Source organism: Denticeps clupeoides, chromosome 2 (assembly GCF_900700375.1).
Source record: "Denticeps clupeoides chromosome 2, fDenClu1.1, whole genome shotgun sequence".
In the NCBI taxonomy this organism is placed as follows: domain Eukaryota; kingdom Metazoa; phylum Chordata; class Actinopteri; order Clupeiformes; family Denticipitidae; genus Denticeps; species Denticeps clupeoides.
The window spans coordinates 5,591,027-5,605,431 of NC_041708.1; the positions used below are offsets into that span (position 1 = coordinate 5,591,027).

At 44.5% G+C, this 14,405-nt stretch overlaps 1 protein-coding gene across 2 annotated transcripts in view; it reads right to left on the reverse strand.

Annotated features, from left to right (window-relative positions):
• Positions 1-14,044, reverse strand: part of prkg1b (protein kinase cGMP-dependent 1b) — a 100,167-nt gene extending 86,123 nt beyond the window's left edge. The window contains exons 1-2 of one of the 2 annotated variants that reach the window (XM_028968251.1): positions 13,606-14,044; positions 4,034-4,200 (exon numbers count right to left, since the gene is read on the reverse strand). In XM_028968251.1, the coding sequence (XP_028824084.1) occupies positions 4,034-4,200; positions 13,606-13,871 (433 nt within the window). In that variant the 5' untranslated portion in view covers positions 13,872-14,044. Of the gene's footprint in view, positions 1-4,033; positions 4,201-9,947; positions 10,284-13,605 lie in introns of those variants that run through there. The other variant, XM_028968250.1, reaches the window with a different exon arrangement.
• Between the last annotated feature and the right edge of the window lie 361 nt (positions 14,045-14,405).

Here is a 14,405-nt window from a genome sequence, read left to right on the forward strand (position 1 = left end):
GTGCAAGGAGGACATTCTAGACATCTCTAGCCCAGCAAAGCTGGCACAGAAGCAGATTCATTATTCTAGCTAGTTTCTAATTAAAAAGGGTGCTGAAACTGGCAACCTGGCCACTGGCATGAGAGGTCTTTAATCTGTGGCCAATTTCCTGTCATTCATGTGACAGTAACCCAAAGGTGGCACGGGGGGGGGGGGGTTAAATGTCTTCACACTGCTGAAACAGAATTCTCGGAATCTTGAACCAGAGCAAATTAAAAAGATAAAAGAAGATAATAATTTATACCATCATTTTTGGTGTATTTTGGCAGAAATCCTCCTCTCGGGCCAGTTCACCTGACATTTTCTTTTCGTCATTATATAACATTAATTAGCTAGCCAACGAGGCTGCTTGCAGTCCAGAGCTGTCAAAACAAGAAGATGTGCCGGTTGCCATGACAACAGATGTGTTCTGTATTGGCTCTGATTGGTTCACTTCCTTTTGCGGAGAAAGTGCCTCTGAGATGCCTGTGAGAGCCCCTGCACCTTCACACGGGAACTTTAAGCAACTTCTTAACGCAACTTCTTAACGGCCTCCATTTCTCCACTTATATTCATACACGACCTTACGTTAATGTGCCATACATCATCACACCTCTATATGCAATTCCAAATTTGCTTTAATGCAACGTTCTAAAGGCTGAGGGTACATTCTCAAGTCATAGATTAAAGTTGATCTTCAAAGTAAATTACCAAAAAATATGTATTTACTTACAGACGAGTGTGGATATGAGGCTTTGTTCTGCTTTTTGGAATTAGCAAGATACATTTAACAGTTAATAAAAAACTACTGCATCTTTTAAAAAAACTAAGATTTAGTCTCAGATTAAGAGTAATCTGTAAAATGCCTCTATGGGGAGATAAAAAATACATGCTTTGATCTTTGCACAGTTCATTTACCATTAGCTTTGTTGGTACAAATGTGTTTAGCAAAACTGTGTGATAAAGAGGAAAATTTTTCCCCATTTCTCCTCAGTTTTACAAAATTAACGCAAGAATGTAGACAAAGTAGCAGAGACAGCAAGTCGATAAAACCAGACATGATAGACCGCCCTGAAATTAGTCTTAAGCAGACATCGTAATTGCTGTTTCAAGACATATGATGGATGTTTTTGGGCTTAAAACGCACGATTGGACATCTGGCAAAATCTTTAAACTTCAATATGTAGGGTGAAAAATAAGAGCCAACTTAACAGTTATTTTACCAGGATGGGTCCCATGCTGATTCCAACCACTATTTCTAAATCAGACCATCAAGCAATTTCAAATGGCCAGACATCATGTAGTCTGGCCCCTTTTCCACATGGCCGTCATGGCCATGATTATTATTATAAGAAGACATTTTCATTATGTGTGACCTAATTCAGGACGGGTGTCCATTATTTTTTTCTTTGAGAAAACTATATTAATTTGGACCATTTTTTTGTAGGAGGAAATGGTGTTAGAAAACTTTTGAAATAGCATTTTGCAAATTTTCAGCCAAACACCTTGCATGAGGAGCCCAATGCTCCCTCTCAGCACCTCAGCAGGCTCGTCTTGGCCGACACATCACTCTCCGGAGGCAAAGGCTTTAACAATTTCTTGCCAAGGGAATTATAGTCCCACACAATGATATCCTAAATATTTTATGCAGTACAGCCTGCATCAGCTTTCACTAAATCTTACACTTAATCCACGTGTACGATGTCTAGTATAATGTGGTAATTTCAGCATGGGGCAAATAAGAAAATAATTGTTTTATATATTTTTTATTTAAGATAGACCTTTGCACTGATCTTTGTATATGAATTTAAATTACAGTGGTATTATCTCTGGAATTCACACACGTTGCACTCATTTAACTTTTATATAATTAAAATATGAGGAGGTTAAATGTAATTTTTTTTTAAAGAGCTTGTCTATCAGTTCTATTACAGTTAACCAAGCAGACAATAGAAGGCTCTTGGGACAGGTGATAGTCAAAGGGTTAAAATCCTGAGACGACATGGGCACCTTTCATGGCTGCCCACTGCTCACTTAGGTGAGGGGTTAAATGACATATTTTGTTGTGTGCACCATGTGCTGTGCTTGCTGTGCATCAATCACTTTTCTAGCAATACTTTGACCAGCACCAGCTATGGAAACCCGGCCAGATGCAATTTCCAGGTCTCAAAAAGAGGTCACGCATGAGAAAAAGAGGACATCTGGCCATCCTGGTTTACTTATATTAATGTCCAGATCATTTCATTTGTCATTTTTTGATTTCAAATTCTAACACAAAACAACATAAATCGTGACCCCAGACATTGTTATTTGTTCATTGTTCATTATTTAGTATTACTGATGGAACATCTATATGTAGAAAATACACATAATGGGTGTCTGGCAAGTTGTAACTTGCAATTTTGTTGTAATTTTTGGTTTTTGGTAACTTTTCAGTACAACAGTATCAGCACTGCGGGGTGAATTTACAGTGAATGCTATCACAGGGCAGAGATGCCTCAGCGAGGATCAATTTTCCTCTCATTACAGATCCAATGATCCTGCTCTCGGGCCTCCGCGAGGACACCTTGAACCACTCCACCGCGGCATCTGTGCTCTGTTGGGGCGGACACCTGGGCTGGAATTAGGAAATTTGTCTTGCTTACTCGCAATCAACGCCAGCGAGGGGCCCCTCAACGACGGCTCGAGTCGCCGGCAGACGCTCGGAAATCAGCTCGAGGATCTTTTCCAGGTCCACTCCTGAACCCAGACAACGGAGCGGCATACCAATGAGGCGGATTGTGCGTGACGGGTTCACTGCAGCGCGGCGCGCAGCCAGGGTGGGATGCTGGTGTCTGGTGTCTGGGGGTGAAAGGCTTCTTTGCGGGATGTAAATATTTGCGTTGAGGATAAGAGTGGGACAGAAATAGAGGTTGGGGTAAACTCTTTTGTGACCTACTTACTCGGCCCCAGTTAAAATATCAACAGTAGGGTGCTCTAAGAGTCCAGTCACAGGCCTCATTATAAGTCGGTAACCCAATAAAGACATTGGGTGTGTCACAATTAGGAGAGCATTGAGCCGGTGGTGTTAGTAGAAGTCCAAGCTGCCTTCTGATAGGCGCTAATGATTCGCCTGCTGAATGTAAGGAACAGTTGGCCTGGGTGTGAAGGAGTAGAAATTGGAGAAAAAGAGAAAAATCAGCCAAAGACCAGTCTTTGTTCTCAGCAGGGCTCCTCCAGGTCAGAAAGCGTTCGGCGTTAAACCTTAAAAGCGTGACATTTTTGGTCGAGTCGTGCTCGTGCGCCATGCCAAGAAGCGCATTAATCATCGGTACAACCGGCAACACCGAGAACATCCCACAAACACAGATGGTGCGTCCGAAGACACAAGTACATAAGACCATTGTTGCATAAAACGGGCTGCAGGTTGCTTCTACAGGAGCTCACTAAATAAGCCTCTAGGGCAAATTTTAAGACAAATTCTTAGTGCCTGGGGCAGATTACAAGGTGCCATTTTTATTAAAGCACTAATAATCTGTCTGCATGAATGGTTTAAAAGTGGACGTGGGATGACTAGATGACTATTACAGAAATCACCTTTGGGTTACCATGGTCCGTGAAGTCGGTATATTATGACATGGGACCTGCCATGACACTTGTGCATGCGATGTACTGACAATATACGGAAAACTTTATTCTAAAATGGGTTTTTGTGTCTAAACAGGAGCATTATCTGAAATGTTGTCATCGGAATATCTCCAGTGATTTGTCTTTTTTTTTTTGTTGTCGTCATCATAATAAACCGGCCAAATCTCAAGTAAACTTTTTCACGTTGTCATTATGGGGTGTTGTGTGTGGAATTCTGAGGGGGTAAAAAAAGTTAATACTTTCCGGATGCGCTGTATATATTGTGAATTATATAAATTTATTCTAAAATCACTCTTTGCCATTGTATTTTTTTATTGTTGATTGGCTTTATACATTAAATGTGAGGCGTGCGTGGGACGTTATTAACTTGTTGATTTGTTTGCTGTACCTTCCATCACGTAGACAAGCGAGCCCACATCTCCCTCCTTGATGATGCAGCTCTCCTGGCCATACTCCACCGGGTACATGCAGTCCACAATCTCCTGGATCTGAGACATCTCCAGGTTCTTCATGAAGTCGTTGTCCAGTATAGCCTCCTTGATCAGTTCTTTGGATCTGTGAATGAGACCATTTTTGAGAGTGGCATGAGTCTCAAAAAGACATTAATAAATTCAAAAACAAAGAACAAAACTAGGCAGTAACGATTATGTAATTCATATGTGTGTGTGTGTGTGTGTTTATATATATTATTCTACATTATTCCATCAGGCATCTGGGTTATGTGACTAGACACCTTTCATCAGGAGGTTACGTAATCCATTTTCTATTAGTCTCTTTGTCTTGAGGCGAAGCCATGATTACAGTGAAGTGGCGCATTATTTTCTGAAGCAACCACTCCAAACCCACAAAATGTTTGACCCTCATTAGCTCGGCGCACTGCCGGGAGAGTAGCGAGAGCCTCAGGTCATCCTGACATTACACAGTATCGTCACACCCATCTGTGTCTATGAGAAATGATGCGATTTGTCCCTCTGTAATGTGATGCTCTCAGACCGAGCATCTGCCGTTCCCGGATCTCCGAGTGGCCCGCGTAACCACCAGAGTCCTGGGAGCTGGCAGATTACACATCACCATAAAAGCGCGAGAGCCCCCAGCCACTAGCACCACTTTAGCACAGATACACTGCTCTCTCAGGAGGTTACCCCACCGCTGCGGCTGTTTCACTTCTCCTGGACTGATGAAAGAAACTCGCTTACTAAGTCAGCGGGGGCTCGGCATCACGTGCGAAACATTTCTGGAGGCTGAATACATTGTCATAAATATAATCATCAATGCATACAGTAACAGTAAAAAAATAAACTATTATTTGCTCAGAACACTTTTCATGCATGTGTACGACTGCAGCCCTGTACCGTATCTACGGCTGATAATCATATGGGCGCAAGTGACATTTTGTAATTTGATGTAAAATGTTGATTACATTTTTTTAGACACATGGCTGACAGTATAAACAGAGAATATACTTCATTCAAAAGCATATTTACATCCATTTTAATAATATTTTGGTAAAAATACATTTACAGCATTTATCAGACGCCCTTATCCAGAGCGACTTACAATCAGTAGTTACAGGGACAGTCTCCAACTTTTAGGGTTAAGTGTCTTGCTCAGTGACACAATGGTAGTAAGTGGGAGTTGAACCTGGGTCTTCTGGTTTATAGGCGAGTGTGTTACCCACTAGGCTACTACCACCCAATAGACAACACCAATATCACCAAGCAGTTTCGAGAATAAAGAATAAACATCAGTTGCTGCACATCATTAAAATAAAGTTTTCACAATTCATTTTGTTGTATTATTATAATTTTTTATGATTAATATCATGTCATCTAACATACAGCACAACAGCACATTATAAAATGCCATAAACTGATGTCTATGCCCATCTTTCCCATTCATAAATACGACATTGTTTGGCTGTTCATGTGCTTGCTTGTAAATATGATATTGAGCATAACCTGACATTGCTGGCATCTGCATCCTACCTTATTACCTACCATGCTAATTCATAGTGATAATTGATTCATAAATATTTACAGACATAATGTGGTATATTCAGAAAAGTTTAGTTCATAATCGTTTTAATAGTGTCATAAATGCTGAACGAAAACCATGCTGTTAGCTTCTTTTTCTTAGTTAGCAGACATAGCAAAACACATAACAAAAGTTTTTTTTTTTTTCAAATTATTATTTTCTGCCTACTCAACAGATAAGGCCTTTTAGGCACTAATGTCACCAGTATCATACTGGTAAAAAAAAAAGGGGGAAAAAAGCTAATTAGTGGTTTAATGGAATTGTGTCAACGGACAAGAACACTGCAAAAATGTAGCAAATTTCTATTTTCTGTACAGCCCACAGTAACCTTATCTGGATTTCACGTGCACAAACTGATCACCTCACGACCTTTCCAACACATCAAATGCTAATCCAAGTCATTACAGAGATAAGAAAGATAATTTCCGGCCAGTGATTAATTGATCTAACCTTACTGTGTAGAGGAGAAATGAAATGTTAGCACAATGTGACCAAAGAATGGAGAAATTATAGACCTGAGCATTGCTGGGTTACCATGCTGGCTTGGCAATGCTGGAGCAGATGTGTAATGGCCATATCTGGCTGACCCATATCATGGTGTGATGTTTAACTGTGAACCGAGCTAAAAAAAGACTTCGGCCAAACGTCAACCTGTGCAGAAGGTTGAGAAAAAAACGGAACCATTCATAGAAGTCTCTGATGACCTACATACTGCAATTTGCCAATATGTGACACATACGTCTCATTATTTGGCTCCCTTATAATGCAAGGCCACTGGGGGACTGATACAGGGAAGTGCTATCTGTATTCCATCAGAGATAATGGCCCCAAATCTCTTTGTCTCTCGTATCTGCACATTAAGGGCATCAATTCTTTCTGCAAATACAAAGAGGAGCTTTTCATTCATTAGTAGATATTAGAATATTACCAGGCCTTGGCCTTGTATTTTTCCTCTCACTTTAATGATGCCAAAACAGAGTTTTCTATTACCTCTGTCTTCCATTCATTATTACCTTGTATTGCATATTGCATTTCAAAAAAAAAAGAAACATTAATAATAGTAGCATCCCAGCATGCACTGCTTCGCTTTGAGGAAACTCATAAAATATGGCAAAAAGGAAGCTCGCTATCGGTCTCCGCATCCTTTGTGCATCTGAAACAAATGTCATTGAACTATTCATTGTCTTCCCAACATGACGCTCTAAAAATGTGTTCATCAAACATGTCACATTTCCACCGCCATCTTCCGAGGCATCTCCGTTGGCAAAAGCCAAGAGTTAAAAAAAAAAAAAAAACCTCGTATCAGACTTGCTGGTCTTTTGCATGCCAAATGAAAACCCATATCAGAACTCGGAGGCGATAGCGATCTGCCCCCTTCTTCCGGCACGCAGCACTACTCTGTGCCAGGGGAGTTGTGTTTACGTTGCCGTGGTTACGGCCAAGAAAACATGATCGGCAAATGACAGAGTCAGTTGTGGCAGCGATGAAGGTCACAAGCGACGCAAAGTGCCTTTATCAATGATCGCACGTGGTTACAACGTAAATGGTGCATTGTCTGCCATAAAATGCAGCAGTACGTTTCATTTCATATAGAAATAAACTGGGTGCATTTTTAAGAGTATCGTTGAACAATAATCTGACTTAATTGTGGAAACTGTTTGTGTAATGCAAATGAGTGCAACAGTAGTGCAAATGAAAGCAATGCAAATGATTCGAATTTGAATGGGTGTTCAGAAGCATCCATTTTGGACACTTGGTAGCCTCATAGCTCCGAACGCTGAAATTTGCCTGGTTTAGGTCCATTTAACAGGCAAGAATGCAAAAAAAAGCAAACCCGTGCTCAGATATCGGGGCATTAAGACGATTTAACGGGACATTTTGTTGGTTTTTAGCCATTATTTCAGCCTTACTTCCTGTAAACAGGGCAAGAAAAATGGATATTGATAAGAATCGTAATGTGTGGGGTTTTCCCGTCAGAAGGCCCCCTACAGCAGGTGTGGCGCTCATCCTCCTAAAGCCCGTCTCAGCCCGTTTCCTTCCTCCTCCTCTCCCTTTTGTTTAAAGACGTTTATCCCTGTCGGGCCCGGAGAGTCGGACGCAGAACGACTGCCTTAAAAGGAGAAAGTATGCACCCTCAAAAAGCGAGGTCCGCGCCGGAGAATCTACTCAGATCCCCGGCCAGGGAAGAAGGCGCGCCCTCCCGCGCTTAAATCAAAGCGGCGTTTACGAGGCTTTACCGCAACCGCGCCACACTTCCGAGCAGCAGAGTTCCAGTTGGGGTCTTCGGCCAGGACCTCTGACCCAGATTCTCAGAGCGAATCAGCGCCCTCGGACACTTTCGTTGGTCAGGTCATATTGCGGTTGTATTATATTGCGAGAGGTGTGCCGCGGTACCTGGTACCGGGCTGTGAGTGGGGACTTTTTTTCCTCCACGTCCCTCAGGCGCTCGTTTGGACTGATATCTGGAGACTTGTTGTGTCCCTCAATGCACTCTGGGTACATTTGTGCAGTTTTTTTCGGGGCGCATGTTGAAAGAGGGCACTGCCATCAGGAAATCCTGTGTCCACCAAGGGGGCCCACTCGGTCCACAGGAATGCCACGTTGGCCCACGCGTACATGGAATTCTTTCAGCAGGCCATTAAAAAAATTGGCCCTCACCAGAACCAACGTGAAAAGATCCTGAATGACGTTCACGTCACCTATCTAATGCTCATAATGCTCTGGCTGACGGGTGTACTTTACGTTCGCATAACATGCAATAAAAAAAAAAACAGGTCACCCCAAGCAAACGCCGAGTCGGCGTCCCGACCCGCAGCGGATGCCGCAAGGGCCACAGAAAAGGTCGTTACAAGCGCACACGCTCAGGCGGGGTAGACGTGCAGCGACTTTTCCGCAGAGGAAGCGCCCCAGCATTGCTGAGTTACCTCCCACGGCCCGAGCAGCCATCAAAATACGCATCTCGGGGGGAATTGCGGAACGGCTGCGGGTGAAGAGAGCGTTTTTTTTTTTTCTGCCGTTACGAGAGAACTCACTGACGTCCTCCAGGAGCCCTGCTGAAGCGAGGCCGGCGACCGGAGACGGAGACAAGATCCTCCGTCCATCTGTGGCGTCTAAGCGAACAGGCATCGATCCATTTTAATCACACAGGACAGCAGTGGTGACTCCCAAAATGACCACTAGGAGGCGTTACACAGTCCTAGCACTTTTTAATCTCTTTTGGCATAGAATAAACACGTGTTATGAACTTAAAGAGTATAACTATACAACTCCATATACTCTATATATTATAACATTATTTAAATGGGAAAGTTATAAGTGTAAAACAATTGATATATTCGTATTAAAACTGTGCGTGAAGTTCTACTGCGATATTGCATAATGGTAAACTGTTTCATTCGAAAAACAAGTAGACGGGCGGGCGGGCGGGCGGGGTGGTTTTGCTTTTGCATGAACTGCCGTGTGTGGGCAGCGGTTAAGAAGCGCCGAGCCTCCATCTCGACTCGGCCCAACAGGCTGCAAGGGCACATTTTCACATCCTGAAAAGGTTCGGGCTGACATTTGACCTTTGAAATGTCAACAGAAGTAAATAACTGTGAACAAAATGTCATAAAGTCATAAATAAACAGCTCAGGAACAGAGAGCCTTCGCAGCAAAGCATGCTTCAAGCACAAACTTTATGCTGCCACAAGGCACCTAAAAAAGAGACGGCGTCGAACCAATTCCGACCGAGCCGGCTTCGCACCCCTCCTTCTGACACAAGGACTGAAGCGAGACCCCCAAAAATCACCCACGAATTCCAGAACCAACCACAAAAAAAAACGTATGTTTTCACAAGCTGTTGTGAAGTAATAATCAGAGGACAAATCAGAGTGTTCAGATGTAAAAATCAACAGATTCAGCGGCTTGGCGAATAAAACCGAAATACAAAGTTGTACCAAGCAATCGGGTCCATTTGGCACCGTAACGATACTGATCCGAACTTTTTTTTTTTTTTTTTTTTAATAAAGCTACACTATTCACAAGTCAACTGTGAATTTGGGGGCGTGGCCAAACTGCGGTTACGTCACTATATAGCTCCATATATTGGACATTTCTTTTTCTTGCTGTTGTGTGTGTGTGTGAGTGGATAATGGATTAGAAGCCTTGCTTTATTAATATTTTGTGCTTCTCGACTCACTGCGAAGTTACTCGTTTGCGTTTAAGAGAGAGGGGGTCGCCCGTGGAAGTGGGTCGGGGGGTGTGGAGAGGAGGCGAGCAGGTGGACCTACTGCTGGCTTTTGGGGTAGAACGGTAGCGTGACGTGGCGGAGGTCCTGGATGTCGAAGGCGGTGGGCTCGGCGGAGATCGCCTGCCGCTTGGTCCTCTGCTGCTCCCGCAGGGCGCTGTGCTTCTGGACCTGTTGCGTCGCGGGCCGGATGACGGAGCGGTATTTGTCCAGCTCGTTCTGGAGCTTCTGGATCAGCTCGTCCTTCTGGTCCAGCTCGAGCTCCAGCTCGTCGATGAGCGCGTCCCGCTGGCGCAGCTCCTCGATCTTCTCCTGCAGCGCGTACTGGAGGTCCCGCAGGGTGCCCATGGTTCCTCCAGATTCCCCCGTGCGCGTAAATATTACCAAAAAAAAAAAAAAAAAAGTTCTTCAGGGCTCCTCGCGTTCGGGAATAAGCGGAGGATGCTTCTCTCTCACACTCACACACACACTCACTCACACACACACACACACACACACACACACACTCACACACACCCCTCCGGCGGTCCGCGCTACTCGTGTATTTACGGACGCGCTCGAGCCGGCGCGGCGGGCGGCGAATGAAAGTTTCGCGGCGCGAGGAGCTTCTCCGTCCAACGCGCCCGTGACGTCACGGGCAGGACGCGTGGAGGATTCCGGAGCCCCAGCCCGCGGGTTCCAGAGCGCAGCCAATGGGGTTTCATATTTCATACTACCACGATGGCAAGGATCTTGTCATTTTGACCATGTGATCGTCATAATAAAGTAAATACTGAATAATAAGAATGATCATCAAGTCAATAAAGTAATATGAAAGAAAGAAGGGATTGATTAGATAATCCTTCAAAAACTTAAAATACACAAAATACACAATAACCAGAAGCTCATTAGACTGTAAATTACAGTAAAAAGGTATATGCAGTTAGCTGGTATCAATATGAATATTCATGTTATATGTTATCACATGTGTGTGTGTGTGTATATATCATTCATATATATAAATGAATTGGTGAATTCATTCCATAACTAAAGCGTGTAAAGCGTGAAAGGTTCAGACCCGGCGCCAGTATGGACCGCAGGCGCCCTCTTGTGGTTGTTTTAACGTTCTACAGACAAAAAAAAATCCTATGATTTCATTTTAATTTATTGCGTTCAGCAGACGCCCTTACAAACAGTACAGGGACAGCCCCCCCTGGAGACACTCGTGGTTAAGTGTCTTGCTCAGGGACACAATGGTAGTTAGTGGGGTTTGAACCTGTGATTTGTGGTCTTCTGCTTCATAGGCAAGTGTGTTACACACTAGGCAACTACCACCCTATATTTACTCTAGTGTCATTAATAAAACACATTTTCTTCATTATGAAGTCGGTGTATGAGCCGAACGTCCTCAGACAAGAATTTGCAAGACATCAAAGTGCATAAAGAGCGAGGCCGTGTGAGCAGTGATGCTAATGTAGGGCCACAAACAGCGCTAACCCCGGAGCCTTTTATCTGTCCGAGCAAGATAACACACTTTCCATGCTCAAGTGCCGGTGAAGGAGCTTGTCGATTATATAGATAGTTTTAAATTAGAAACAGTGACGAGGAGGGGGCAGACCGGGCAAATGAGCCCCAGTGCAAAACCGGCCCGCTCGAACGTTCTAAGCATCACTGAAATGAAACCAACGGATTCTTCGCGATTCAATAGAACGTCGTAGCAACAAACACCATTGACCAATAAATTATATAAACTTTAATTATATCAATTATACAAACAATAAATTATATAAACTATAAACCATATAAAGTGCCACCTGCAATATTATTCCACATTGGTTATAGTTTTTAACGATATATTATATGTAACGATATATAATGGAACAGATTCCATTTTCATACTTCCCTCGGGATGTAGATCCCGCTTCAGTGCTTATCTTCAAAGCATCATTTCTTGGGAGGAGACTGGGACCACAATTCTTCATTGCATTATACACGGATTATAAAATTGTCAATCCATTCAATTCCTTTTGAAATATTAAATTACAGGCCAAACGTTTGGGGCAGCCGACAGATAGTTCATTCTTTACTAGAAATAATTAAAACAAGTGTAAATGACTTGTCTTCATTATTTTATACTCTGTAATAACACACTGGTTGTTGAAGAAGACAACTGGACACAAGTTCCGTAAAGGACTCGACAAATCTGAGGATTTTTCGCAGTAAAAGCAAGTGGTGGTGATTCAATTCATAACTTTCACTTCCAATAAAATTTACACTTCAAGACCCAGTAGCACAGTATTCAGATCTTAAAAGATCTTGTTTATTTGTCACTTTTGTGTTCAGAGTTTTTTTTTTTTTTTTTTTTTAATCATGGCCTCATTCCATCACAGGACGTTACACCTGCTATTAATAAATAATAATAAAGTTAAGTGATTGTCATTGTAAAATACAGCAGCACAGCACACGGTCCACACAGTGAAATGTGTCCTCTGCATTTAACCCATCACCCTTGGTGAGCTGTGGGCAGCCATGACAGGCGCCCGGGGAGCAGTGTGTGGGGACGGTGCTTTGCTCAGTGGCACCTCAGTGACACCTTGGCGGCTCGGGATTCGAACCGGCAACCTTCTGGTTGAGGTTTCACCCCTTCACTGAAACAGCCCAAAAATTACAGAGAAACTCAAGTCTTTTCATGCTTCTGAAAATGATTTGTAATTTTATAAATATATATAGACGCTCATTCACATTTGCATGACGGGTTAATGGGACACTTCTTCATGATGTTGTTTCCTGCTTTACAGGATATTTCGGTACGAGAAATAGCTGCATATGAAGGAAGCCCTTCGTGTCAGTAATGTGCTCGATATCGTTCCATTGAGTTATAGCGCATCAGATTCGGGCCCCATTCGCATCACCAAACCAAATCAGCGCCTTATCAAATATTCCGGCCCGATCAAGTTCTCAGCACGCAGCTCTGGAGAAAGGAGTGACGTTACGTCAGCCCCCTTCCCCCCCACCCCACAACTCCACTTTCAGCTTCATCAGGGAGAAAATGTGGATGAGGGCTGACCTGAAGCACGAATATCCTGATGCGGTGCCATTAATAATTAACTAGTCATTGGTGCCCATTAAGAATTGATCAGGGACGAGATCCGGAAAGCAACGGCGGTGGGGACCGAGGGAAGTGCACAGATTTTTGGGGGGACTTTTTAGTGTCTTTTAGAACCCTACTGACCAGGTTTATTCATGTCATTGTAATTTAATAATAGGAATGTCATGCGATGACGTCACATCCGTTTAAGAGGTGTTTTTTTTTTTTTTGTAATTACTTTTTACTGTAAGTGACAGTCAAACTGTACCAGGCCAGTTACATCCCATATTTGCATATTCACATCCCTCATTTGCATGTGACGTCATCGAATATTCTAACAGCGCCGGGGTTTAAGCGCCTTTTCATCGTGATCCTCCTAGAAAGTTTGGCATCTCGACGAACTTCGGCGCCGGACGGCTGAATGCGTGGTCTCCATGGCGACCGCGTGCAAATGTTCGTCTGGCGAGTTTAAGGTGACCCCGCGTCGGAACGCTCTAATGGCGTATTAAGTGTCCGCCTCGTCTAAAAAGCCCACGGCGCCCCCGGGGAGCCCGGGATGGAGCCAGAGCTCGGGTGGACGCGAGTGCAGATCAGACCCATCGATCCGAGCAAAGAAAGGCAGGGGAGCCCCTACCTGTCCGACTTGGGGTGCTTGTTGAAGGCGTGACTCGTCAGGTCCTGGAAGGACCTGAAGGGCTGCGGCTCCGCCGAGATGCCCTGCGCGCGCCTGGTCCGGGGTCCGATGAGCTGCGCGCTGGGCAGCACCGACTGGCACTTGTGCAGCTTCCGCTTCAGCGCGTGGATCTCGTCCTCCTTCTCGGCGAGACGCCGCTCCAGGTCGTTAATCCGCTCGTCCTTCATCACCAGCAGCTTGGCGAACTCTTCCTCCAGATCGGTCATCCTTCCCCGGGCGCGTCGGGAGAAGTTCGCGAAAGTGACAGCGGGGCGCCTTTCTTCCCTTTCTCTTCCTCCTCTTCTCCTCCTTCCTCTTCTTCTTCTTCTTCTTCTTCTTGGGGTGGGAGGGGGGAGAAGAAAAGCGCTTCCCCCACCTTCCCAGATGCGCGGCGCGGAGCTCGGACGGTCGGCAGCGGGGCTTAATGCTTCTGTGCCTTCCAGAGACCAATTAGAACCGGCCTGACCCCCCCCCACCCCACCCCAGTCCCTCCCCTGCCGCGTGCACGCGCACCCCTCCCGCACCCGCGGCCAGGACGCGCGCACGCCGCCGCCGGGACACGCCCTCGGGCGCGAGAACTCGCACATGTCGCGATTTCCACCGGGACGCCGGGTTCGTGACTTCGGGTCTGTCGCTTTTAAAAGCTTCAGTGCTCGTTAGTAAAAACCCCTTCGACTCCACCAAATTCACACCGATACACGATCTAGCGCGTCAGCATGTATGTGGGTTCATTGTTCCAAACTTATTCTTATTCTATACCG